Source organism: Chinchilla lanigera, unplaced genomic scaffold (assembly GCF_000276665.1).
Source record: "Chinchilla lanigera isolate Chin_1 unplaced genomic scaffold, ChiLan1.0 scaffold00065, whole genome shotgun sequence".
In the NCBI taxonomy this organism is placed as follows: domain Eukaryota; kingdom Metazoa; phylum Chordata; class Mammalia; order Rodentia; family Chinchillidae; genus Chinchilla; species Chinchilla lanigera.
This window is the reverse complement of record NW_004955466.1, coordinates 5,471,159-5,495,088: the sequence shown is the minus strand read 5'-3', so window position 1 is coordinate 5,495,088 and position 23,930 is coordinate 5,471,159. Positions and strand designations below refer to the sequence as shown.

Here is a 23,930-nt window from a genome sequence, read left to right as displayed (position 1 = left end):
TAATTTTAATCAGTTTAATTCCTGGGTTCATGCTTACAAATTGCCTATGGTGAGTAGCTCTACTGCTAGTATTTGGAACCCTTACTAAATGACTACTTCTCAGAGTTGTCTTCCAGGTGTAGCTGGCTTTTGGATTTTGAGTCTGTTGCAAGATCCCACCCCTTCAGTTTATTGGGGATGAGATGTTGCTGCCTGCTTGGCTCAGCCCCTGGTTCTTTGGCACTGGCCCACAGTATTTACTATGACCCTTAGGGAATCTCAGTTTGGAGATACCAGGAAGAACAACTGGTTAGAACAATTATGTCATCTCTGCTAAAGTGACACAATCAGCAATAACAGCGTCAGACACAGCCTAGAAAATGAGAAACTGTGGTAACTAGTAATTTGCCACCTTTAACTGCATGAAGTAAATTTGTGATTATATAACACAATCTAAAATGAACCAGAAAATTGTATGCAGCAAATAAGCCCTCTGTATAGCGAGATTATCCTCAGGGGAGAAAATTTAAAAGGGGTTAGAGGGAAAAATACAGAAAGAAGAAGAACACACAGCCAGGCGGGCTGATGCACGCCTGCAATCCCAGCACTCAGGAGGCTGAGACAGGAGGACTATTCTGAGTTTGAGGCCAGCCTAGGATACAAAGTAAGCTCAAGGCCAGCCTGAACTGCATAGCAAGACCCTATCTCAAAAAGACCCAAAAAATAAAAAAAAATAAAAAAAAGGAAGGAAGAGCACAAACTTTGGGAAACTGGTGAAGAAGACAGGAGGGAAAGAGAGAAGGAAGAAATAAAAATAAGAACAAGACAACAACAAAAAACTAGAATCCATGTTCACACTTACATAAAAACAAGAACAAACAATCAAGGAAAAAAAAAATCCAAACCAAACCAATAAATATAAAAAAGGGGAGAAAAAATAGTAAGAAAAAATAAAAAAACAACCCTCCACTTCAAGATGTGTCTCTGCTGTCACTGGTACAGCGTGTGGGTAGACAGATCTGAGCTGATTAATGCCAGAAAGCTGATGGTAGCTTTATGGTGGGGCAGTAGATAATCTCAGCAAGCCTGCACCTTTAGTTCCTCTGAACTTCAGGGTGGTTTCTGGCTGTGAGCCTAGAACCTCATTTGTTCAGCCTGAAATAGGCTGTGCACCTCCACTGGCTTGAACTCAGCTCCCTGAGCTCCTGCTGACTTAACCCAGCAGCCTGACCCTATCACTGGGAGCCACTACATGGAATCATAGCTGTTCTAACTTTGGAGCTCAGTTGGCCCCTCTCCAAGATGGGGGGCGTCTGAACCCAAATAACTCACTGGCCGCAGCAGCCTACTAACTCCACTGCTTGTGCCACTGGTGTGTTTCTCCGTGGAGGCCTCTGGGGTCACCAGTACTTACCATGTGTCTGCAGGTTCGAGCTGCCCCTCCCACGCAGTGAGCTGGGCCTGAGGGAGAAAGCACCACCTGCCACCTGCTTCTTCTGCATGAAGGTCTCTCTCTTTGGACTCCCCCTGTACTTTCTCACTTCAGATCCTTCCTGGGTCCCGAGGGTCCACTTCCCCCTTCTTCTCTTTGTCATGCTGCTATATTCCATTGTCTGGACACCAAACCTCAGAGTGGCTCTTCTGCTGCTGCTGCTGACCACTCAGCCATCTTCCCGGAAATTTGTTTTGTCTTTGAAATACAGAGTCTTGCTATGTAGTTCAGGCTGGCTTTGAACTCACTAAGCAGCCCAGGCTGGCCTCAAACTCAGTGATCCTCCTGCCTCAGCTTCCTGAGTGCTAGAATTACAAGTGTGCACCACCATGCCTGGTTTATGATGGAACAATACAAATGGCTGACTTTATTAATCCTCAACCGGTGGGTGTGTGTCCTTTCAGTAATCTCCATGAGTACAGAGCACTCCTGCTGCCCATGGATACCCAGTGGCTCTCACTTGGAAATGTACTTAGTGATTTTTTGCCCTGCTAGCTTAAAACCAAATGTATTTTTCTATGAAATACCATCTTTTCTTGAAAGAACTACTGACAAACAAGGATTATTCAAGCTTGAGTATTTGGCAAATACTTTCTCAAAAAATGAGCCTGGTACTTGAAGGAAAACTAACTGTATTGCTTCCAATGATAAAATTTCTAGGCTGGGGGTATAGCTCAGTGGTAGAGCTCATGCTCAGCAGGTGTAAGGCCCTAAGTTCAACCCTCAGCACCAAACAAACAAAAATGTTTAAAAAAAAAAGTTAAAATTTCAAGCAAATATCAGAACTTCTTCTCTGCCTCTATGAGCTTGACAGCTTCTCAAGATTTTTCTGATGAGCTCCTTGGTAATATTAATGACTGTGGATTTTTATAGTGGGTAACAAAATGTATTAACATATGGAAGATCTGCATAATTCAGTGAATCATTGTTTTCCAAATGAGAAATGAAGAATGTAACAAAACTACCCATGGGAAAATATCCATTTCAACCATAATAATCTGATATAACAAAGTATGAAAAGATATAACAAAGTATGAAAAGATGTAATGAAGTATGGCAGTTCACTAACACAGGTGCAGATTCTATATTGCAACTAACCTTTGCAACTACTTTTTGAGTCCTGATGTATTATCAAAGAAAAAGCTCTGTAATTACCTGGGATGACTATTAAAATCACCCTCTCCTGAGGGACAGCAAAAATGTGAGCCACTCACCAGCCACTGCATTCCACAGCTTCCACTGCGGTGTTACCCTGCTGCATCTCTTTGTGAAGGCTGCTGGGGCTGCCAGCAGTCACTGTATGTCCACAGGTTTGAACCGCTTTCCCACAAAGTGAGTCTTGACTTAGGGAGAAGGCTCCACCTGCTACCTCCTTCTATGAACTCTCTCTTTGCTCTCCCTGGGTGCTTCAATTCTCACTTCAGATCCTTCCTGAGTCCGGTTGACCCAATTCCCTCCTTCTTCTTTTCCTCGAGTTGCTATGTTCCACTATCTGGACACCAAAGCTCAGTGGAAATCTTTCTCTGCTGTTCACCACATCAACATCTTCTTGTAAGTCATTCTTGTATTTGTTGCTGTTGTCTTGTTTTGTATTATGAGACAGGGTCTCATTATGCAGTTCAGGCTGGCCTTGAATTATTTAGCCCAGGCTGGCCTGAAACTCATGGCAATCTTCCTGGCTCAGCCTCTCCAATGCTGGGATTACAGGCATGTGCCACTACACCAGCTTTTTTTTTTTTTTGGTTTTGGTTTTTTTCTGGTACCGGGAATCGAACTCACGACCTTTTTTCATTCATGTTCTGTCTTGTTTTGCTTGGCTGATACAGATTTTTATTAGTGTCTTCTGAAAACTCATTCTTCATTTTGCTTTTTAAGTCTATTAAGTTCTAATTATATCTCCTTTAAGGTCAATGAACACTTTATTGATCTATTTTTTATCTCTTTTATAATTTTGAATAATTGAGCTGTGTGGTTTTTTTTTACTTCTTCCCCCTCAGTGTCTCAGGGGTCAGCTTTGGGAGAGTTGGGAAATTTTGGAGGCACTTTATTATCTTATCTTTTCATGCTTCTATTCTTGTGATTTGTTTTGGGGTGTGTGTGTGTGTGTGTGCTGAAGTTTGTGTATACCTATAGTTGAGCTTTCTAGTGACACCTTTTAAGTGATGCATGGGTGTGGCTAACTATATAGGCCTTCGCCTCTCTTCCAAGATCTCACCATCTCTGTTAATTTGGGAGGGGAGGATGCAGTGCAAGTGACTGAGGAACCAGTTCTCTGGGATGGACCACAGTATTGTTAATGACACACAGGCAATCCAGACACTGGCATACAGAGAAAACCTACTAATATCAACAACTATGCCACTGTGGCAATAGCAACTAAATCATCAACAATAATAGTGTTAAAGACAAACTGGATATGATACACCATAAGAACCAATAATGTACCACCCTTAAACATAGAAAAGAGGTTTACAATGACAGTCTAAACCCTAAGACAAACAAAATACTGACATACAGTAAATATCTACTAAATGTAACAACTATATCGCCACTAACAATAGAAGAATACTCAACAGTAGTGGCACAGAGTATCTAAAAATTAAGGCTTAATGGTTATATTAATTGAATGATAGAAGAAAATTTTGGAAAATTAAGCATTGGAAGATGAGGAGGAAAAAACTGAGCTAAACTATCCTATTAAGGAGGAAAAGTAAATTAATAGAATTAGATAAAGGTAATAAAAAAGAGTAAGAACAAGAAGAAAAAAATAAAAAAGTAAAAAGTGGGGTTACCCATCAAGGCACCAGTGGCAGTGGTGGCAGGGTGCACACGCACAGCCCAGACCACCCCAAGCAGTGGACTCCTGGGACACACCAAGGCTCAGGTGCAGGCACTCACACCAGCAGTTGGTAAGTCAGATGAACAAGTGCTGTGCTTTGGCACACATGGTGGAATAGAAGCAGGCAGGTGGGACCAGCATTTTGTAAAAAATATATCAAAGGGCTGGGGAAAACTCCAGGAATAGAACATCAGCCCCAGCCCTCACATCTTAAGGCCAAGATCAGCCCTATACCCAGCACAAATACCACTGAAACTTGCCTGGAGTACACAACACATTACTGGAATCAGACTTGGACCTACCACAGAACTGTGAACACCAGAGGAATTTTACATTGTTTATTTCTCTATGTTTGTTTGCTTGATTTTCCTTTTCCAGTTGAGGTCTCTTTTGTTTGACTTAATTTGGCTTAGCTTTATTCTTTAGGGTTATTTTTGTTTGCTGTTTTTAGTCTCTTTTTTCTTTTTTTCTTTTCTCTTTCTTTATACTTTTTTTTTCTTCTTGATACCAAGAATTGAACTCACAACCCCATGCTGCCAGGCAGGCACTATGCCCCTGAGTTATATCCCTGGCTCTCTTTCTTTAATGACTTAGATTTATTACCTTCCTTTTTGTTTTCATCTACTAGTCTTCTTACTCTCTTCTGTCAACTATCTTCCTTGATTTTATGATACTTTCATGTGAGTAAACATTATCTCTTCTCTTCCTGGTTCACTTCAATAGTGTACTGCTGCTTCTTCCATTCTTCCCTTCTTCTGTCCTCCAGCTTCTTATACCTTGGGTGATCATCCTTTGCCCTCCAGCCTTGCTCCTACCCTATTGCATCTCACTCATCTCTCTAGCCTTCTCCCTATCCCTGTAAACACCCTTCCTCCCACAACAGGGGAAAATCATTGCATAGGAGTTCCTGGTATATGCTGCATTCTGTTATATAACTGTGGAATTTGCTCCTATGGTTAAACGTATCAGGCTAATAGTTACTACAGTTTGTCAGCAGCCAGGCTGCACTTAAGACTACTGTTATTGCTAAGTGTACTACTTTAGCCAGAACATCATACTTCTTATAACCAGTTTTTCTGTCCTGTATGACAACACTCTATATGTGGTCACTACCATCGCCATAGTCTACCACTAGAGGACTGGGTGCTGAGCAAATAGATAACAACTTCTCATCCTTAATACATTGGGAATGTAGGTTCTTTGGATAGACACAAAGACCAAGAACCACCTACATCTAGAAAACATCCCTGAGGAACAGCCATTTCCTATGGAAGCCTCAATAGTAGGCATTAAGCTATCTACCTGTAGAAATCTATAAGCATCAACACAGAAAACAAAATAAACAAAAATAGAAAACAGAAAATGACCAGACACAGAAGCAAAATGCAACCCAACACCCCCAGCCCATCCAGAACAAGTCCAAAGCATGATAAGATAGAGGAAATCAGAAGGCAACCACTGGAACTTTCTGAAATGATAGCAACAGGGTCAGGTGTGATGGCACACGCCTGTAATTCCAGCACTTGGGTGGCTGAGGCAGGAGGATCATTGAGAGTTCGAGATCAGCCTGGGCTACAAAGTGAACTCAAGGCCAGCCTGAACTGCATATTGAGACCCTGTCTCAAGAAAAAAAATGAAATGATAGTAGCAGAAGTGAAAAAAATAAATGGAAGAAGTGATAGAAAAAATAATCTCTAAGTTGAAAAAAAAAAGAAAGATGATCAGGGCTGGGGATATAGCTCAGTAGTATAAGCACCAGCCTGGCAAACACAAGGTCTTGAGTTCAACTCTGGTACTAGAAAAAAAATAATCATCAGAATTAATGACATTAAAGCAGACACAGATAAAAGAAATACAAGATCTCTGGAAAACAATGGAAACCATGAATGCTGAACATATGAAACAAATAAAACCCATAAAATAGATCCAAACAGAAATCCTGGAGATTAAAAATTCCACTGAAAGTATATACAACAGATTGAATGAAGGACAGGATAGAATATATCTAGAAGACAAGATTATGGCTAGCAACCATGAAAAGAGAGATATCCTAAAAATAGCAAGAGACCATGAAAAATCAATCCAACAGCTACAAGATGAGGCAAAGAAGAACAACATAAGATTAAATGGAGTTAGTGAGAAAGCTGGAGACAGTGCAAAAGACTGTACCACTCACTGAACTACACCACCAGCCAAGATGGCAACTTTTTTTGCTTTTTTAGACAGGATCTCCCTGTGTAGTTCATGCTGGCCTTAAACTTGTAGTGATCCTTCTGTCTCAGCCTCCTGAGTGCTGGAATTACAGGCATGCACCACCACATCCAGCTGTAACTTTTGATAAAAGGCCCTTTTTGGGTATATTAACATAAATTACATTATATATTTTATGGATAACCTGTCTTTATCACTTAACAATGTGGAAATTGGGCTGGGATTTAGCTCAGTGCTATCAGACTTACCAAGCATGCACAGTACCCTGGGTTGAATCTCCAGAACTCCCAAAACAAACAACAGCAATGTGTGAAAACTGTTACATGTCCATACATACTACCTTTTCTTTAACAAGGAGATCTTTCTTTCTTGTCTTTCTAAATTGCTTTTTAAATTCTCTCTCCCTCCACAGTACTAGAGATTGAACCTTTGCCTTTGCCCTCAGCTATGTCCCCAACACCCCACAACCCCCACCCCTTTTTTTTTGAGGTAGGGACTCGCTAAATTGTCAGGATGGGTTTGACCTTTTTATCTTCCTACCTCAGCCTCTCACAGTGCTGGGATGATGGGCATGTGCCATTGTACCTGGCAGGAGGTCCATTATCATGGGGGATTTATGGTTTATTTCTTTTTTGGACAAGGTCTCTATGTAACTCAGGCTGGCTTTGTACTCAGTACATAGCCCAGACCGACCTCAAATTCACTGCAATCCTCCTGCCTCAGCGTCCCAAGTGCTGGGATTATAGGCTTGTGCCACATAACCAGCATTAGATGGTCAGAACCATCTTGAAAGTTGCCCCAAAGACCCATAAATACACCCACATCCAGATCATGATGAGTCTCTCTTCTCTTGAGGGCCTGCACTCTATTGCTTTGAGTACATGATTTTTACACTGTTACCTAATAAATCCCTTTATGGCTCTTTCTGATGTGCCCTGAAAATTCTCCACCAATTGGAGTCAGTGACCTGCAAATTAATCCTATGGGTAGGGTTAGTTTAGAAACTCCCTAGGTCCCTGTTGGGCGACACTTTCATAGGAAGGTCAAATGACAATTCCCTCCGCCAACTGCTCAAATCAAATTCAAATCCTGCCTTTCTCTTAGTACTCTGAATTCCTCTCTTCATTCAAGCTTTTGCTGAAGTCAGCAGCCTAGAGAAAATTCTTGCATAATTGTTTTTGTCTTTTTGAGACAGGGTCTTGCTATGCAGTTCAGGTTGGCCGTGAACTCACTCTGTAGTCCAGGCTTGCCTCAAACTCCCTACTGTCCCGCTCAGCCTCCCAAATGCTGGGATTTCAGGTGTGTGCTGCTCTACCCAGCTCTTTCACAGTTTTAAAACTGCACTCTCCCAACCTTCCCACCACCACTATCCATCCTGACTTTACCTGTTTTTAAAAAATAGCACGTTTTGAGACTGGGGAAGAGCCCACTGGTAGAGGGCTTGCCTGGTTTGCAAGAGGCCTTGGGCCCAATCCTCAGCACTGCAAAATAAAAAAAATAAGTAAATAGTATGCCTCCATCTCTACAATTCAAGTATGTTTCTTTAATTGACCATTGACTCCCCTCAAGAGAATATGAGGCGGGGGCAAAAACAGTTCACTACAGTATTTGGTTTGCTAGTATTCCTCTAGCATCTAGAGCAGTATTGTTGCCATACAGTGGCAGCTCAACATTATTTGCTCAATGAATAAACGAATTGCATGGGTCGTATATTTATGTAACAGCTGCAAATCTGTCTGTTGATACGGCAAAGGCAATAGATACAGAGATGAAGTACGGAAGTTTTAGACCTATACCAGGCACCGCTTTTGGGAGTTATCTGTCTCCTCCCTACTAAAGGGAGTTGCAGACTTTCCAGAGTTTTGAGGAGTTTAAAAGCGCAAAATAACCAGTTTTCCGTCCAAAATCCATTTCCTTTAGACTTTACATGCTGAGTAACTGGGTTAGAGAACCTGAGCTCCGATTGGTCATTTTAAATTCAGAGCCACCCGTGATAGGTGGCCGCTAAACAACGGAGCAATGCACGCGTTCCACCTATAAAAAGTTCTGAACAGTGGGGCCATGCAAAAATTCCACTGTTCATTTCCCTCCTGAAGAAACCATGGCCCTTCTTTCCTGTTCTCCCTCATTTCCAGCAAAAACCCAACGTCCTCCTTTCGGTTCCCGACTTCATTCTTCCACACTGCGCGCCGGCTGTGTAGGAAATGAACTGTCTCCCTGTCACTGCACCTCAACGCGTCCACTGCGCAAGCTTAACGGTAAAGGAGTGGCTGAGAGTACAACTCAGTGGTTGAGCGCCCAGTTCTGTGTGTCACCAGGGGTGGAATCCAGGACCTGCACACGCAGCTACATCCCCTGGGCGGGCAGCAGGTGCCCCGAGATTTCAGTCGCCCGCCCCTGGACTCAGACCCCAGGCCCCAGTCGCGCGGCGCGGGTGTGAGAAAGTCGCCCACGCGCCCCGGGCTCTACACCCGCGGCCACCTGGCGTCGTCCCCGCTCCCGCGAAGGGCCAACCGCAGCTCCTGGCGAAGTCCTCGGAGCCCACCCGGAGTTACCACAGCTCAGACCGGTTCAGAAGACGCGCCTCCCGCGTCCGCTAGGCTGTGTTCCCGCGAGATCGCCCTGCCCCGCCCCCACCGCCCCGCCCCGCGCCCTGATTGGTTGGAATCTCGCGGGTCCTTTAATCTGTCCCAGCCTCCTTTTCGCGGGTTCCCGCCCCACGCAGAATGCACTCTGCACAGGCTCTTTCCGGCAGCCAATCATTTCCCTCAGCCAGTCATCACCGATTTTCCTCCTCTTCCCTTCCCTCTCTTGCGTCCGCAGCCCGTTGCCCCTCAGTTCCAAATTGATTAAGGGACTCTGGTCTTGCCGGATGCGACGCGCCTGGGGGTGGGGGCGCAGGCGCAGTAGCGCGACCTCGCTGGGCAGTCGCTGAGCACGTGGGTCGTGTGGTCAGGTGGCTGCGGGGTGAGCTCGGGTTTCGCGGCGAGCGTCGTGGGCAGCGCACTAGTAACAGCTATGGCGCCGGCGGGCATCCTGGACGGGAAGGTGGTCTCCGCGTAAGCACTTGTCATTGTTGTAACGAGGTTTGGCGGCGGTGGGCGAGGAGTCGGCAGGGTGTGCAGGGACCCGGGACGCAGCTTTGCGGGAGGGACGCGTGTGGCGGGAGAGTCGGGGCAGCCGAGGGGGAGAGCGGACACGGTCCGGCCGCCTACAGGAAGAGCCGCTCCCGACCGCCGCAGACAGAGGCCCGCGGCCCGCTTTGCGATTGCACACGGGCTGCCTGCTTACTGTGCCCTGCGGGCGGCACTTCTGGGGCGAGTCCTGGGCCTGACTGCCCGCAGCGCGGCTGCTGCAAGTGCTCCGCCAGGAGGTAAGTTAGTGGACTGCGTGGAGCGCCGTCGTGTGAACTCAGAAGTGCAGGCTGCAGAAGTGCTCAGTAATTTGGCAAAAGTCAGGTTGTGACATGACAAGGTTGGTTAGGGACCGAGGGGCGCCTTCCGTTCCATAGCCTCTCCCGCCACCCCAAAGCCTAACTTTCCCTTTCTCGTGAATCTCGTGCTCCTGTCTAACAGCCTTCTCTCAAATGTCCGGACCCTGGTGCTGTTTTTGAGTTTGACTTGTGGGTTTTGACAGCGTTCCACACTTGGTTTGACCTCTGCCTGTTCGCCCCGTGCAGATTTGAATGATGAACTAGTGGTTCCCAACTTTAGCCCCATTGAATAACACAAACACATTTGAACCCAAGACCTTGCACGTACACATACATGAAATAACACACATGCACACATCTGAACCCAAGACCTTGCACATACACATTTATTAGGTAACACACACGCGAAACCACTGTTTTTCACTCCCACATTTTTTGTCTGGGAAGTGATCGGGGCGGGAGGTGAGGGCTGAAGGACCAAAGGATAAGTTCTGTGTCTTTTACTGAGGTTGTTGTTAGGACCTTAGCATCACCTGTTATTTAGTAGCTGCTGTGGCTGGCAACTGTAATTGTACTGTAACCCCTGACTTTGTAAGTAGAGGGGTTTTTTGTTGTTGTTGTTGTTGCTTTGTTTTTGTTTTTTGGTGTTTTGAGACAGGGTCTCATTATGTAGCCCAGACTACCCTTGAACTCAGGAATCCTCCAGCCTCAGCCTCCTGAGTGCTAAGATAACAGGCACCCACCACCACACTGCCAGCTATCTCCCTTTTGAAGTAACACTCCCAGTTTCTTCTTTCCAGGAAGTTCTGAGGTCGAAGCCTGAATTTGACCAGTGAAGAGATGAGACAAGTGCATATCCATTTTAGATTCGTATTTATTCACTCGTCCAGTAGATATCCATGCGCATCCTCAGTGCCAGGCGGTCTTCAAATCCCCGAGACTTACAGTGAATAAAACAGCTCATGGAGGTTGTGGAGATGATGGTAAAATCGATGAAACAACCTGAGTTGCTGAGAAGTACCAGTGAGAAAATAGGAGTGGAGAAGAGGGCCGGGAGTTTCTGTGCCCTCGGGCCTGCAGTTGACCTATGGGCATTAAGGTTTGTTTGTAAAGCAAACCTGTGGGCAGACCTGAGGGAGGTTTGGAAAAGAGGACTCCTGACCACAAACTCGGCCTGTGCCCTGGACCTCTGACTTCCCCAACTGATAAAGAGCCACCTTGGGGCCAGCTGGGAAGGCTCTGTGGGAAGCTGACTGTGAGTGGCTGAAAGGCACAGTGAGCAAGGCTGCCCCAAGCATGGGAATGGAGAGATTGTAGAAGGAGAGAGAAGGACATATATTAGCATTGGGAGAACCACCTTGCTTCGAGTTTTTAGATGGGAAAAGCAAAATTCTCATAGCTGAGTATAGTGTCGCACGCCTGTAATCCCAGCACTTGGGAGGCTGAGGCAGGAGGATCATTTTGAGTTGAGACCAGCCTGGGCTACAAAGTGAGCTCAAGGCCAGTCTGAACTGCATGGTGAGACCCTGTCTCAAAAAGACAAAAAAGAAAAGGAAAAGTTCTTTCATATGTATGCCCTTCCATGGGGGGGTCTACTCTGTTTTGTGTGGTTGGTTTCAGTTACCCTTTCCTTTGTTTGCTATAATTAAGCCTGCTTCTTCCATTAAAGGTATTTTTTTTTTTCTTAAATTCTCCTTGCAAAGAAGACTGGTTGTGAAAAGACAGATAGTTGTCACTCGCCAGGCAAGAGTAGGGTACTTTGTTAGTCTGAACTCACAATCTTCCTGCTTCAGCCTCCCAAGTGCCACCATATCTGATTAGTTTACCTCTATGTCTTAACTTTCTCTGTATATTGGGGTAGTAAAGATACCTAACTCATAAGATTGTTAGAATTAAACAAGTCATTATTTGTAAAGCATTTAGAGCAGTACTTGGTACCATACCAGAGGAAGGATCTTTTTGGCTAGGGGATTAAGATTGGTAAGCTTTTTCTTTATCCTATAGAAGAGATACCCCTAGGACCTATTGAGCTTAAAGGCATACCTATAATGAAATTCAAAGTGCAGGTCTCTCCAAAGGTACCTGGAGTGAGTGTGGTGGTGCAGATCTGTAATTCCAGCTACTTAAGAGGCCAAAGCAGGAAGATCAAAGTTCAAGGCCAGCCTGGGCAACAGTGAGACCTAGTCTATAAATAAGTAAATGAATAACTAAGCAAATGAACAAACATTTTTGGGAAGAAAAATTTTTTTTGAAGCAGAGTCCTGTGTAGCTCAGGTTGGCCTTGAACTCATTATTTAGCCCAGGGTGGCATTGAACTCGCAGCGATCCTCTTGCCTCAGCCACCCAAGTGCTGGTATCACAGGCTTCATATAATACATGATTTAAAAAGTGATTGTAGCCGGGCGTGGTGGTGCTTGCTGTAATCCCAGCACTCGGGAGGCTGAGGCAGGAGAATCATTGCGAGTTCGAGACCAGCCTGGGCTACAAAGTGAGCTCAAGGCCAGCCTGAACTGCATAGCGAGACCATGTCTCAAAAAAAAAAAAAAAAAAAAAAAAGTGAATGTAATTAGAGAAGGGTCACAACGCAGTGCATTTTCCTTCCTTCCCAAGGGCTGGTCACTTGCTAGCTGAGTAGAATTGCAGGCTTTATCCTCCCTGGCCCCAGGAGGCACCCTGAGTTGGAGGCTTTGCTCAAGGACCAGCTCTTGGCTTGCTCTTTCCTTCCTACTAGAGTGGGCTTAGGTGCCTGTGTTCCCCCTGGAGGTGCTCTAGAGGCCTCGCAAGGGACTGGTCCGCCCGGCCTGTAACCAGCTCAGCGCTTAGAGAACCTCAAGCTGACGGATGCGCTGGCAACAGCTCTCCCCTCTTGGCACGTATGTGGCTGGGCACGGCTTCCTAGATCGTTGGACCCAGAGCCACTCTGTCTTGTCAGAACTCTCGCTCCTGGCAGAAAGTAACAAAACAGTTGCCCAGAAGCCAAATGTTTTGTTTGACTTGCGGAATTATTTTTAAAAATTATATTACTTCTCAGCACATTTGTGTCTAATTATAAAAATCTGGACGCCTGAATTTTTAAAAGGAGATAGGAGTTTAGCAGCAGTGTACTCAGTTTGCGGGGTCTGCAGAGATTACGCCTCGTGTTACGGAGGTGGGGCAGATTGCCCAAAAATCCTAACACGGCTGGTTGGTGCACCAGGACCCTGAAGGTGCTCTTCTTCTCTTTGTGACCCTTCTCTAATTCATTTATAATCGCTTTTTAATTCATGTAGTATTTGAAGCCTTTTTTGACCCGTTCAACCTGTTTCCCTGCCTGCGTTGTTCCTCTGTGTCGGCGGTTGGGGGCGGCAGTTTTTCCTTCTCCACCTCAGAGCATGTGGGTGTCTGGAGACCAGGGGTCCAGCGAAGGGGAAGAGTGAGCGGTTGTGCTCAGACAGCTGGAGGCGGAAGCCGGGACTCAGCTAAGGCTCCCACATCACTTGGACAGCATCACATTGCAAACAGTGACCTGGTCCCCGTGCTGGGAGTGCTGGGGCTGAGAAACCCAGAGCCGGAGGCTGAAAATAAGTGGTTATTGTGTCACTGTGCTGTGGATTAGCGGTGACCTTTACCCTCTCCGAGAAGATTCATTAAGAATTTATACCTAATTTTCCTGTCATATGAAGCAGTTTACTTTTCCTATCTTAGATCTTTGAAAGAGTTAGAATTATATTGAAGAACTTTATGAATTTTTAGTGACGCATAATATAATTTCTTTGAACTTTCAAATACGTATCTGAGGTACTTGTCAAGTTTAATAAATATGAACTAAATTTTAATAATTTCTACTGTGTTTTTTCGTATACGTAAGAGAAAATACTATTATCAGTTGACTCTCATATACTGATATATTGTAGCTTTTTTGCTATATTAGTAATAGTGAAAACACCTTTTTCAACAAGACAGTAATGTGAAATAATATGTACTTCTTAAAACACTAGGTGGCCTCACAATCATAATTATTTTTATAAGGAAGTGCTTATTAAGGTTCTTTAAAAATTTTTAGCAGGATAAAAGTTACAGTGGGCAAATGAAATAGAGAAATGAATGAGCAAGTAGAGATAAAGCAAGTTAAACATTTGCGCTGTACTGTACTGTTAAAATCTTGTAAGAATAATCTACTCCTTGGAGAGAGAAATAAATTTGTGTCCTTAATTAGAAGAAGCCCTACCATTTATTTATTTATTTTTGAGACAAGGTCTCACTACGTAGTTCTGACCTCGAACTCAGTATGTAGCCGAGGCTGGCCTCGAATTTGTAGCAATCCTCCTGTCCCAGCTTCCTAAGTGCTGGGATTATGGGCATGCACCACCATGCCCAGCCCCTTGTTTTTTATTTTGAGACAGGGTCTGGTCCAAACCGGCCTTGAACTTTCAGTGCTTCTGCCTCAGCCTCCTAAGTAGCTGAAATTAAAGGTGTGCATCACATGTCAGCACTGAAGGCATTTTCTGTGGACTTTGGTTGTTTTGTTTTGTTTTTTGGTCTTAGTGATAAACCTGAGGTCTGGCACATGCTAACATGTGTTCTATTGTCAAACTACACTCCCAGCCCTTCTGTGTACTTTTTGAGAATTACTCAAGAGTTACTGTATGCTTACCTATGCTACTCAGCATTTTTGTTGTCTCGTGACTTTATTTTCATCCTGTACATTTCTTAGCCATGTAGCTAAATACCTATTGCTCCTCCTTTGCCTATCATGTGGCTGCTGTTGAAATGTCCTTACGAGATTATATTTCAGCAATGCTTTTTTCTCTGTCACATAACATCAAAGATTTGAACTTGATCCATCGTGTTAAGTAGTTAGAATTGGTAATGGACTCTGTCAAGAATAATTATCTGTCCATCTATCTGTCTGTCTGATTTTTTGAGCCAGGGTCTTGCTATTCAGTTCAGGCTAGCCTCGAACTCACTATGTATCCCAGGCTGGCCTCAAACTCCCGCCTCAGCCTCCCAAGTGCTGGGGATATAGGTGTGCACCACCATGCCCAGCACAGCCTTGAACTCTTAGCAATCCTCCTGCATCAGCCTCGTGAGTGCTAGGATTGCAGGTGTGCACCACCACATCCAACTGTCAACAGTAATTGTCTAAGACTAAGCCAAAGAGATGGTGGTGATTGTTGTGTATTAGTCTGTAAATGTGACTCTTTGGGGTTAATACAGTTCTATAGGGATATGTACGTTTCACTTTTATTGACTCAACTATTTTATAATCATATGTGGCAGATTAACTTGGACAAACTGATAGTAATGCAAATGACTTGTCCATGGAGATTCAGGACAATTTTAACAGAAATATAAATGGTCTCCACCTTGATTTCTGCTCCTTAGAGAAAAAGATAATTCCACACATTACTTTTTTTGCAGGGTTTCTCATCCTTGGGGACTGCTAACATTTGGGCTAGGTGATTCTTTGTATTTGGGGGTGGGGTGGTTGTCCTCTGTGGTGTAGGGGTTCAATTGCATCCCCGAGCTCTACCCACTAGATGCCCCTGACAACTTAGTGAAAACTGCTTCTGTGTCTGCTCATGTTTGCTTTTTGTATTGTGTCTAAATGCTGTGATTATTTCACCGGTGTCTCTGTCAGAACCTGAAGGACTAATGGTACGGGGGTCCCTTTCTCTAACACTCGTTCTGGCTGCTTTGCGGTATGTCTTCCCTTAGATTGTAGAGAACACTGATGGAAGGTGATATGGCACTCGGTGTGTAAATCTATTATCAGGGACCCAGGAGTGTTTTCCCTTTTCCGTATTGGGGCCTCACTTTGCTGGAGTCCTTACCTGAAGGGCCTAATTCCTGGCAATGCAAAGAAATGGGAGGCACCTGAACTCAAGGAAGCTCTGATGAGTTAGAAGATTTTAATGATTAGGAAGTTGTTCTGTTACAACTTTTAAGCTTTTTCTGGAAACTACGGGCTATAGAAATTGAAAGGCTTCCTACCATTTAATTCATCACAGCTTCCTGGTCTTACAGTAAAGGCAGACAAGAGAGTGTTTACTTTTTCATTCCATATTTCTCTTCTGTAGTTTTTAAGTATCAGTCATAGCTGATCCTTGGGTCTCATTCTACTTTGCATTCTAAATTTAAATTAATGACAAACCCAGAATACTGAGGCAGGGTGAAATATTTTAAGAGGCTTATGCAACTATTTTGATTTTTCTCTCCCTTAGCAGAGCAGAAATCTAACACAGTCTAGTTCTTGCTGGTGGTGGTGGTTGATGAACATTTAAAAACATGTGTGATTGCTATTCCAGTCATGTTGTATGAAAAAGCCTAAAGGTTAGTGTTTAAACAGATCCTCTAACTGGAAGGGCCTCCCTGCCAAAGAGACCTCAGAAACTATTCTGCTTCTTAGGAAAAGTTTCCTAGAAGTTTTCCTTCTTAGGAAAAGTCGATATAATTGATCTCCAGCTGTCTTTTCTTTTTCTTTCTTTTCCTTTCTTCCTTTCTTCCTTCCTCTCTTTTAAAAAGAAAAACCGCTGACTTAAACTCATGTAAATGATAGCGTGCAAGTATGGAACACTTTGTTCTTTGTTCTTAACCTGCTGAGCTAAAACGGCATTTTCTACCTATACCACCTGTGGTACTGTGCTCCCGCAGCTTGGGCCTGCTGCGCATAGGAATTATTTTTATTTGTCCCTAGACTCCCTACTTTAAATCTCAAATGTTCACTTATTCCAGAATCTTTGTGCAATTTGGTAAATAAAATCACTGTACCAGCGTGCAGTCGGCTCTGGGCCGTAGAATCCTCCGAGTTGCAGTCCTGCCATCTCTGTTTCACAGCCTCTCAAAGCTCAGAGTCACCCATATGTAGTCCTGGCATTTTCTCTGGACTTCACGTTAATGAATCAGTTCCAACCACTACGTACCGTCAACACTGGAGCCCGCGGTCACCTCTGGCCTGGGCCTTGGCAGTTACAGTAATGTCTTATGGGGGCCCCTGATTTTCACCTTTCCTCCTGCAGTCTGTTTCTATCAGCACCAGAACCGGCCTTTACAAATGTAAGTCTGATCAAGTCAGTCCTATTCAAAACCCTCTAATAGCTTCCTGTCACCTTCAGAGTAAAGGGCAGTCTTACTTGGTCTGGTTACGGCTTCCATCATGCAGTTGGATCTTGTTCACCCATTTGGGACCATTGCACTTGCCCTTCTTTCTGTCCTTTGGCCCTGTGCAGTCACAGGGCTGCTCTGAGCCTGTTTCTACCCCTCTGAATGGTGTCTGAAAGCTGCCCCTACCCTCACAAGGTGACTGAGAGTCTGATGTTTCTGATTGTCTTTCTGTTCTCTTTGAGCTAGTTTTATGTTGTGAAATTACTTCCTAGTTTTATTTGGGTTGGTGTAGATTTGAGTTCTAGTAGAGATTTGACAGACACAACTCCCTGCTTCTTGTCCTGTTTGTTTCTTACTCCAAAAATGGTGTGTGTTGATGTAATGGGAAAGGAGCAGGAAAAAAAGAGGGAGGCTGGGAGCTTGGCTTGCCCGGGCTCTGTCCCAGCTGTCAGGACCATGTCTGATTGTCATTCAAGGGGCAGTGCAAAGGCTAGAGCTGCTGGAAGTGAAAACTGCAAAACTCCGGTATTTCCTGTTCTCTTGTTTCAGAGTTAGAACTGTGTCCTCTGTCCAGGTCAAATCTTTTTCTTTTTTTTTTTTTGGGTCTTTTTGAAACAGGGTGTCACTGTGCAGTTCAGGCTGACCTTGAGCTCACTTTGTAGTCCAGGCTGGTCTCAAACTTGCAAGGATCCTCCTGCCTCAGCCTCCTGAGTGCTGGGATTACAGGCGTGTGCCATCACACCCGGCTTGTCCAGGACAAATCTTACATTTAAAAGAAAAAAAAATCCGATGGCTTACTAATTTTTTTGAGCTATGTTGTATAAAATGCTAATTTAAAGTGTGGAGAATGAAACTGGGAGTAACCCAAGTAAAATGAGGGAAGAGGCACTTGTGAATGTTTATGTTTATTTGTAAGTCAAGTGTGGTTAAGATGGTTAAGATAAAGACAGGTAAATGACAAAACTGGCTGTCTAACAGAGACAAATCCTGTTCACATCCTATTGTATACCATAACTGGGCAAGGTTGAGGTATTTTTTGGTTTGTTTTAGTTTGTTTTGTTTTTTGTCTTTTTGAGAGAGGGTCTCCTATACAGTTCAGGCTGGCCTTGAGCTCACTTTGTAGCCCACGTTGGCCTCGAACTCGCAATGATCCTCCTGTCTCAGCCTCCCGAGTGCTGGGATTACAGGCATGCACCAACATGCCCAGCTGATTTATTTTGGTTTGGTTTGGGTTTTTTTTTGAGACAGGGTTTCACTATGTAGTTCAGGCTGGTCTTGAACTCACTATGTAGCCCAGGCTAACCTCAAACTCAAGCAATCCTCATGCCTCAGCTAGCTATTTTGAATATTTAATTATAATGTAGTTTAATAATTTACTTGATTTCCTGCCACACTAAGAAGTCATATGTTGATAAATTGATTAACTTAATTTCATAAGAGGTTATATACTTTTTAAACTTGGGTTGTTTTTGTAAGGAACATTCTCTTCTAATTTAAAGTATAACTTACAAATTCATGTCAGATTTGGAGAGGGATTCACTGATGTAGTATTCAGCCTTATGTGAACACCTGAGGTCATCTTACTAGGGTGGGTTGAGCAAAAGATGTGAATTTGGGTTCTTCCTTGCAGAAGTTTTTTATGACAGCTCCCTAAGAATGAAAATACAGCTGGGTGTAGTGGTGCACACCTGTATTCCCAGCATTTGGAAGGCTGAGGCAAGTGGATCACTGTGAGTTCAAGGCCACCCTGGGCTACATAGTGAGTTCAAGGTTGGCTTGAACTATATAGCAAGACCCTGTCTTGAAAAAAAAGTGTGAATACTGAAAAAGATGAGGACCAGTACCTTTTAGAAGTACTGTCCAGGTTTTAATTTATTCACTGCATGATTCTGAATACCACCAACCGTTTTATTTCATTGAAGTGCTGGGGATTAAACCCAGGGCGCCTGGTGTGGGCTAGGCAGGTGCTCTACCACTGAGCTACATCTGCAGCCCAACTGTTGCACTGTAAATTAACTCCCCACATCCATGGCCCATGCAGTATCAGCAGAGTTAGAAGAGGCCTAGAAAATCGATGGGAAGGTTATAACATATATTATGCCAGATGTTATCCATTCATAGAAGGTGTTTTTAATTTGAAAGAGATGTCTGGTAACTCACATCCCTCAATTATGCTTGGATCATGGTGTGTTAATGCCACCTTTCCTTTTTTCTCTAGGCAAATAAGGCAGAGACTAAAGAATCAAGTGGCTCAGATGAAAGAGCAAGTGCCTGGCTTTGCACCTTGCCTGGCGATTTTACAGGTATGACGATAGTATATTTCTGTCAATGCCCTCCTTCCTCAGCCTTGCAGTAGCAGTTCATGCATTCAGGCAATAAGTACGTCAGACCTCTATCCCTTTTTTTTTTTTGCTTTTGTAAAACCTCATACCTTTTCAGTTTGCTTTATAAGCTGTCTCTCTTCAGCTCAGTTTTGTATACCAGTTTGTCCTGGTTTCCTGTCCTTGTCTGGTTTGTCTGTAGATGGCCTTTTGTTAGGCCCATTCCTTTTAACCTTTGGTCTTTGTGGGACTCTTCATATAAAAAATTAGGACGTTAGAAGCTTCCTTTAAATGGACTTAGATATTAGTATTTATTGTATTAGAAATTGTCTTACTTTTCTCATTGCTGAGACAAAATAGCCAACACACAAGTTAAGGGATTAAAGGTTTACTTAGCTCACAGTTTGTAGAGGTTTCAGTCCACAATCGACTGGCTCCAGGCAGGGTGGCTTGACAGAGGGGCATCTCAGAGAACAGTTCAGAGAGCCACCAAGGTAGCAAAAGCAACAAGGGACCTTAACAATATATCCGTCTGCCCCTTTTATCTTATCCAGGGTACTTAGGGTGGGTAGCACTTACAGCCTAATCCTAGTGCCCTGGAGCCTAGCATTGCACCATGAATCAATTCCAGCATCACACACTCTAGATCCAGCCACATCTATAAAAGGCCCACCTATGACCGCATGAGGCTTTAGGGAGATATTTAGACACAAGCCATAACAGAAATGAAAACCTAAGTTTTAAAAAAACTATTTGTTTAAAAATGCCAGTAGGAAGCTCATTATAGTATGTTAACAAGCATAAGACATTTATGGAAAAGAACTTTTTCATAATAAAATTTAGTAAGAGAGCTGTCATTTTGTGTGTTCTATACAACTTTGCACCACCTGGCATGAGGGAAGAGCTTGATTCCTCCTTGCTGCTGCATTCAGTCTCCTCAGAAAACTGGGGGGGCTGGGGATTTAGCTCAGTGGAACAGCGCCTGCCTGGTAAGCACAAGGTCATGAGTTTGGTTCCTGGTACCGGAAAAAAAAAAAAAAGAAAACTGGGCCTCATGCAGATATGTGATTGTTAAAAGGGAAGAATTTTTTTAATAGTCATCCCAGGTAATTATGGAGCTTTTTCTTTGATACTACATCAGGACTCAAAAAGTAGTTGCAAAGGTTAGTTGCAATATAGAATCTGCAACTCTGTTAGCAAACTGCCATACTTGTTACATCTTTTCATACTTTGTTATATCTTTTCATACTTTGTTATATCAGATTATTATGGTTGAAATGGATATTTTCCCATGGGTGGTTTTGTTACATTCTTCATTTCTCATCTGGAAAACAATGATTCACTGAATTATGCAGATCTTCCATATGTTAATACATTTTGTTACCCACTATAAAAATCCACAGTCATTAATGTTACCAAGGAGCTCGTCAGAAAAATCTTGAGAAGCTATCAAGCTCATTGAGGCAGAGAAGAGGTTCTAATATTTGCTTGAAAATTTAACATTTTTGTTTGTTTGGTGCTGAGGGTTGAACTTAGGGCCTTACACCTGCTGAGCATGAGCTCTACCACTGAGCTATACTCCCAGCCTAGAAATTTTATCATTGGCAGCAATACAGTGAATGTTCCTTCAAGTACCAGGCTCATTTTTTGAGAAAATATTTGCCACGTACTCAAGCTTGAATAATCCTTGTTTGTCAGTTGTTCTTTCAAGAAAAGATGGTATTTCATAGAAAAATACATTTGGTTTTAAGCTGGCAGGGCAAAAAAACACTAAGTACATTTCCAAGTGAGAGCCACTAGGTATCCATGGGCAGCAGGAGTGCTCTGTACTCGGGGAGATTACTGAAAGGACACGTACCCATGGGTTGAGGATTAATAAAGTCAGCCGTTCGTATTGTTCCATCATAAACCAGGCATGGTGGTGGACACTTGTAATTCTAGCACTCAGGAAGCTGAGGCAGGAGGATCACGGAGTTTGAGGCCAGCCTGGGCTGCTTAGTGAGTTCAAAGCCAGCTTGAACTACATAGCAAGACTCTATTTCAAAAACAAAACAGACTTCCTGGAAGATGGCTGAGTGGTCAGCAGCAGCAGCAGAAGAGCCACTCTGAGATTTGGTGTCCAGACAATGGAATATAGCAGCATGACAAAGAGAAGAAGGGGGAAGTGGACCCTTGGGACCCAGGAAGGATCTGAAGTGAGAATTAAAGTACAGGGGGAGTCCAAAGAGAGAGACCTTCATGCAGAAGAAGCGGGTGGCAGGTGGTGCTTTCTCCCTCAGGCCCAGCTCACTGCGTGGGAGGGGCAGCTCGAACCTGCAGACACATGGTAAGTACTGGTGACCCCAGAGGCCTCCACGGAGAAACACACCAGTGGCACAAGCAGTGGAGTTAGTAGGCTGCTGCGGCCGGTGAGTTATTTGGGTTCAGACGCCCCCCATCTTGGAGAGGGGCCAACTGAGCTCCAAAGTTAGAACAGCTATGATTCCATGTAGTGGCTCCCAGTGATAGGGTCAGGCTGCCTGGTTAAGTCAGCAGGAGCTCAGGGACTGAGTTCAAGCCAGTGGAGGTGCACAGCCTATTTCAGGCTGAACAAATGAGGTTCTAGGCTCACAGCCAGAAACCACCCTGAACTTCAGTGGAGCTAAAGGTGCAGGCTTGCTGAGATTATCTACTGCCCCGCCATAAAACTCCCACCAGCTTTCTGGCATTAATCAGCTCAGATCTGGATCTGTCTACCCACACGCTGTACCAATGACAGTGGAGACACATCTTGAAGTGGAGGGTTTTTTTTTTTTTTCCTTACTCTTTTTTTCCCCCTTTTTTATGTTTATTGGTTTAATTTGGTTTTTTTTTTTTTCCTTGATTGTTTGGTCTTGTTTCTATATAAGTATGAACATGGCTTCTAGTTTTTTGTTGTTGTTGTCTTGTTCTTATTTTTATTTCTTCCTTCTCTCTTTGCCTCCTGTCTTCTTCACCAGTTTCCCAAGATTTGTGTTCTTCCTTTCTTTTTTTTTTGGTCTTTTTGAGATAGGGTCTTGCTATGCAGTTCAGGCTGGCCTTGAGCTTACTTTGTATCCCAGGCTGGCCTCAAACTCAGAACAGTCCTCCTGCCTCAGCCTCCTGAGTGCTGGGATTATGGACATGCATCAGCCCGCCTGGCTGTGTGTTCTTCTTTTATCCTCCTTTGTTTCTAACCTCTTATTCTTCTTCTTTCTGTATTTTTCCCTCTAACCCCTTTTAAATTTTCTCCCCTGAGCGTAATCTCGCTATACAGAGGGCTTATTTGCTGCATACAATTTTCTGGTTCATTTTAGATTGTGTTATATAATCACAAATTTACTTCATACAGTTAAAGGTGGCAAATTACTAGTTACCACAGTTTCTCATTTTCTAGGCTGTGTCTGAGGCTGTTATTGCTGATTGTGTCACTTTAGCAGAGATGACATAATTGTTCTAACCAGTTGTTCTTCCTGGTATCTCCAAACTGAGATTCCCTAAGGGTCATAGTAAATACTGTGGGCCAGTGCCAAAGAACCAGGGGCTGAGCCAAGCAGGCAGCAACATCTCATCCCCAATAAACTGAAGGGGTGGGATCTTGCAACAGACTCAAAATCCAAAAGCCAGCTACACCTGGAAGACAACTCTGAGAAGTAGTCATTTAATAAGGGTTCCAAATACTAGCAGTAAAGCTACTCACCATAGGCAACTTGTAAGCATCAACCCAGGAATTAAACTGATAAAAAAAATTAAAAAGAAAATGAGCAGAGACTTAAACAAGATGCAGCCCCAGACTTTCAGCTCACCCAAGGCAAATCCTGGGGGCAAAGAGGTAGAAGAGTCCAAAAGCTGTCTCCCTGGGCTCTCTGAAGTGGTGACAGTGGAAGTAACCAAGCAGATGAACAGGGCTCTAGAAAAAATAAGTAAGGAAAACTACAGATATAGTGACCATAATGAAAGACATGCCTAATCAATCTATAGCAGATACAAGTAAAAAAAAAAAAAAATAGAGGATCTTATGGTGGAAACTATGTATATCCAATACAGAGAAGAAGTGGAATCCATATGGAATCCACAAACCAATGCAAACTGATACACAGGTGATTAAAAATTCCAGCGAAAGTGTATGCAGCAGAATGAGCCAATGTGAGGACTGATTTCAGATATGGAAGACAAGATTGTGATTTGTGATCCTGAAAAAAAGATTTCTTAAAAATAGCAAGGGACCATAAGAAATCAATCCAGCAGTTGCTAGGTGACGCAAAGAAGAGTAACATGAGATTGATTAGAATCAATGAACAAGCAGGAGACAGCACAAATGACAAAGAAACCTGTTCACAGATGTCATGGCAGAAAACTTCCCAAGAAAGAAAAATAAAGTTTAACCTCCAGAAAAGTGGGGCATATAGAAATCCACTTAGCCATGATAAAAAAAAAAATTATACCAAGGCATGTAATAGTCAAGATTCTAGAAATTCAAAACAATATTAAAAGCTGTTAAAGAAATAAATTACCTATAAAAGAAAAACCCATTAGAATCACAGCAAACTTTCTCAGCGCAAACCCTCAAGTCAA

General features: G+C 43.5%; 2 protein-coding genes across 3 annotated transcripts in view; one reads left to right on the top strand and one right to left on the bottom strand.

The window, feature by feature from the left end:
- LOC102003327 overlaps positions 1-9,137 on the bottom strand; it is a 62,395-nt gene extending 53,258 nt beyond the window's left edge. For both annotated transcript variants that reach the window (XM_013522018.1, XM_005399133.1), the window contains exons 1-2: positions 9,003-9,137; positions 7,907-8,002 (exon numbers count right to left, since the gene is read on the bottom strand). The gene's annotated coding sequence lies outside the window, so the exon portion shown is untranslated. The remainder of the gene's footprint in view (positions 1-7,906; positions 8,003-9,002) is intronic.
- Positions 9,138-9,315: 178 nt separating this feature from the next.
- Positions 9,316-23,930, top strand: part of Mthfd1 (methylenetetrahydrofolate dehydrogenase (NADP+ dependent) 1, methenyltetrahydrofolate cyclohydrolase, formyltetrahydrofolate synthetase) — a 63,633-nt gene continuing 49,018 nt past the window's right edge. Inside the window, exons 1-2 of the mRNA XM_005399130.2 lie at positions 9,316-9,580; positions 19,256-19,340. Of these exons, the coding sequence (XP_005399187.1) occupies positions 9,540-9,580; positions 19,256-19,340 (126 nt within the window). The 5' untranslated portion in view covers positions 9,316-9,539. The remainder of the gene's footprint in view (positions 9,581-19,255; positions 19,341-23,930) is intronic.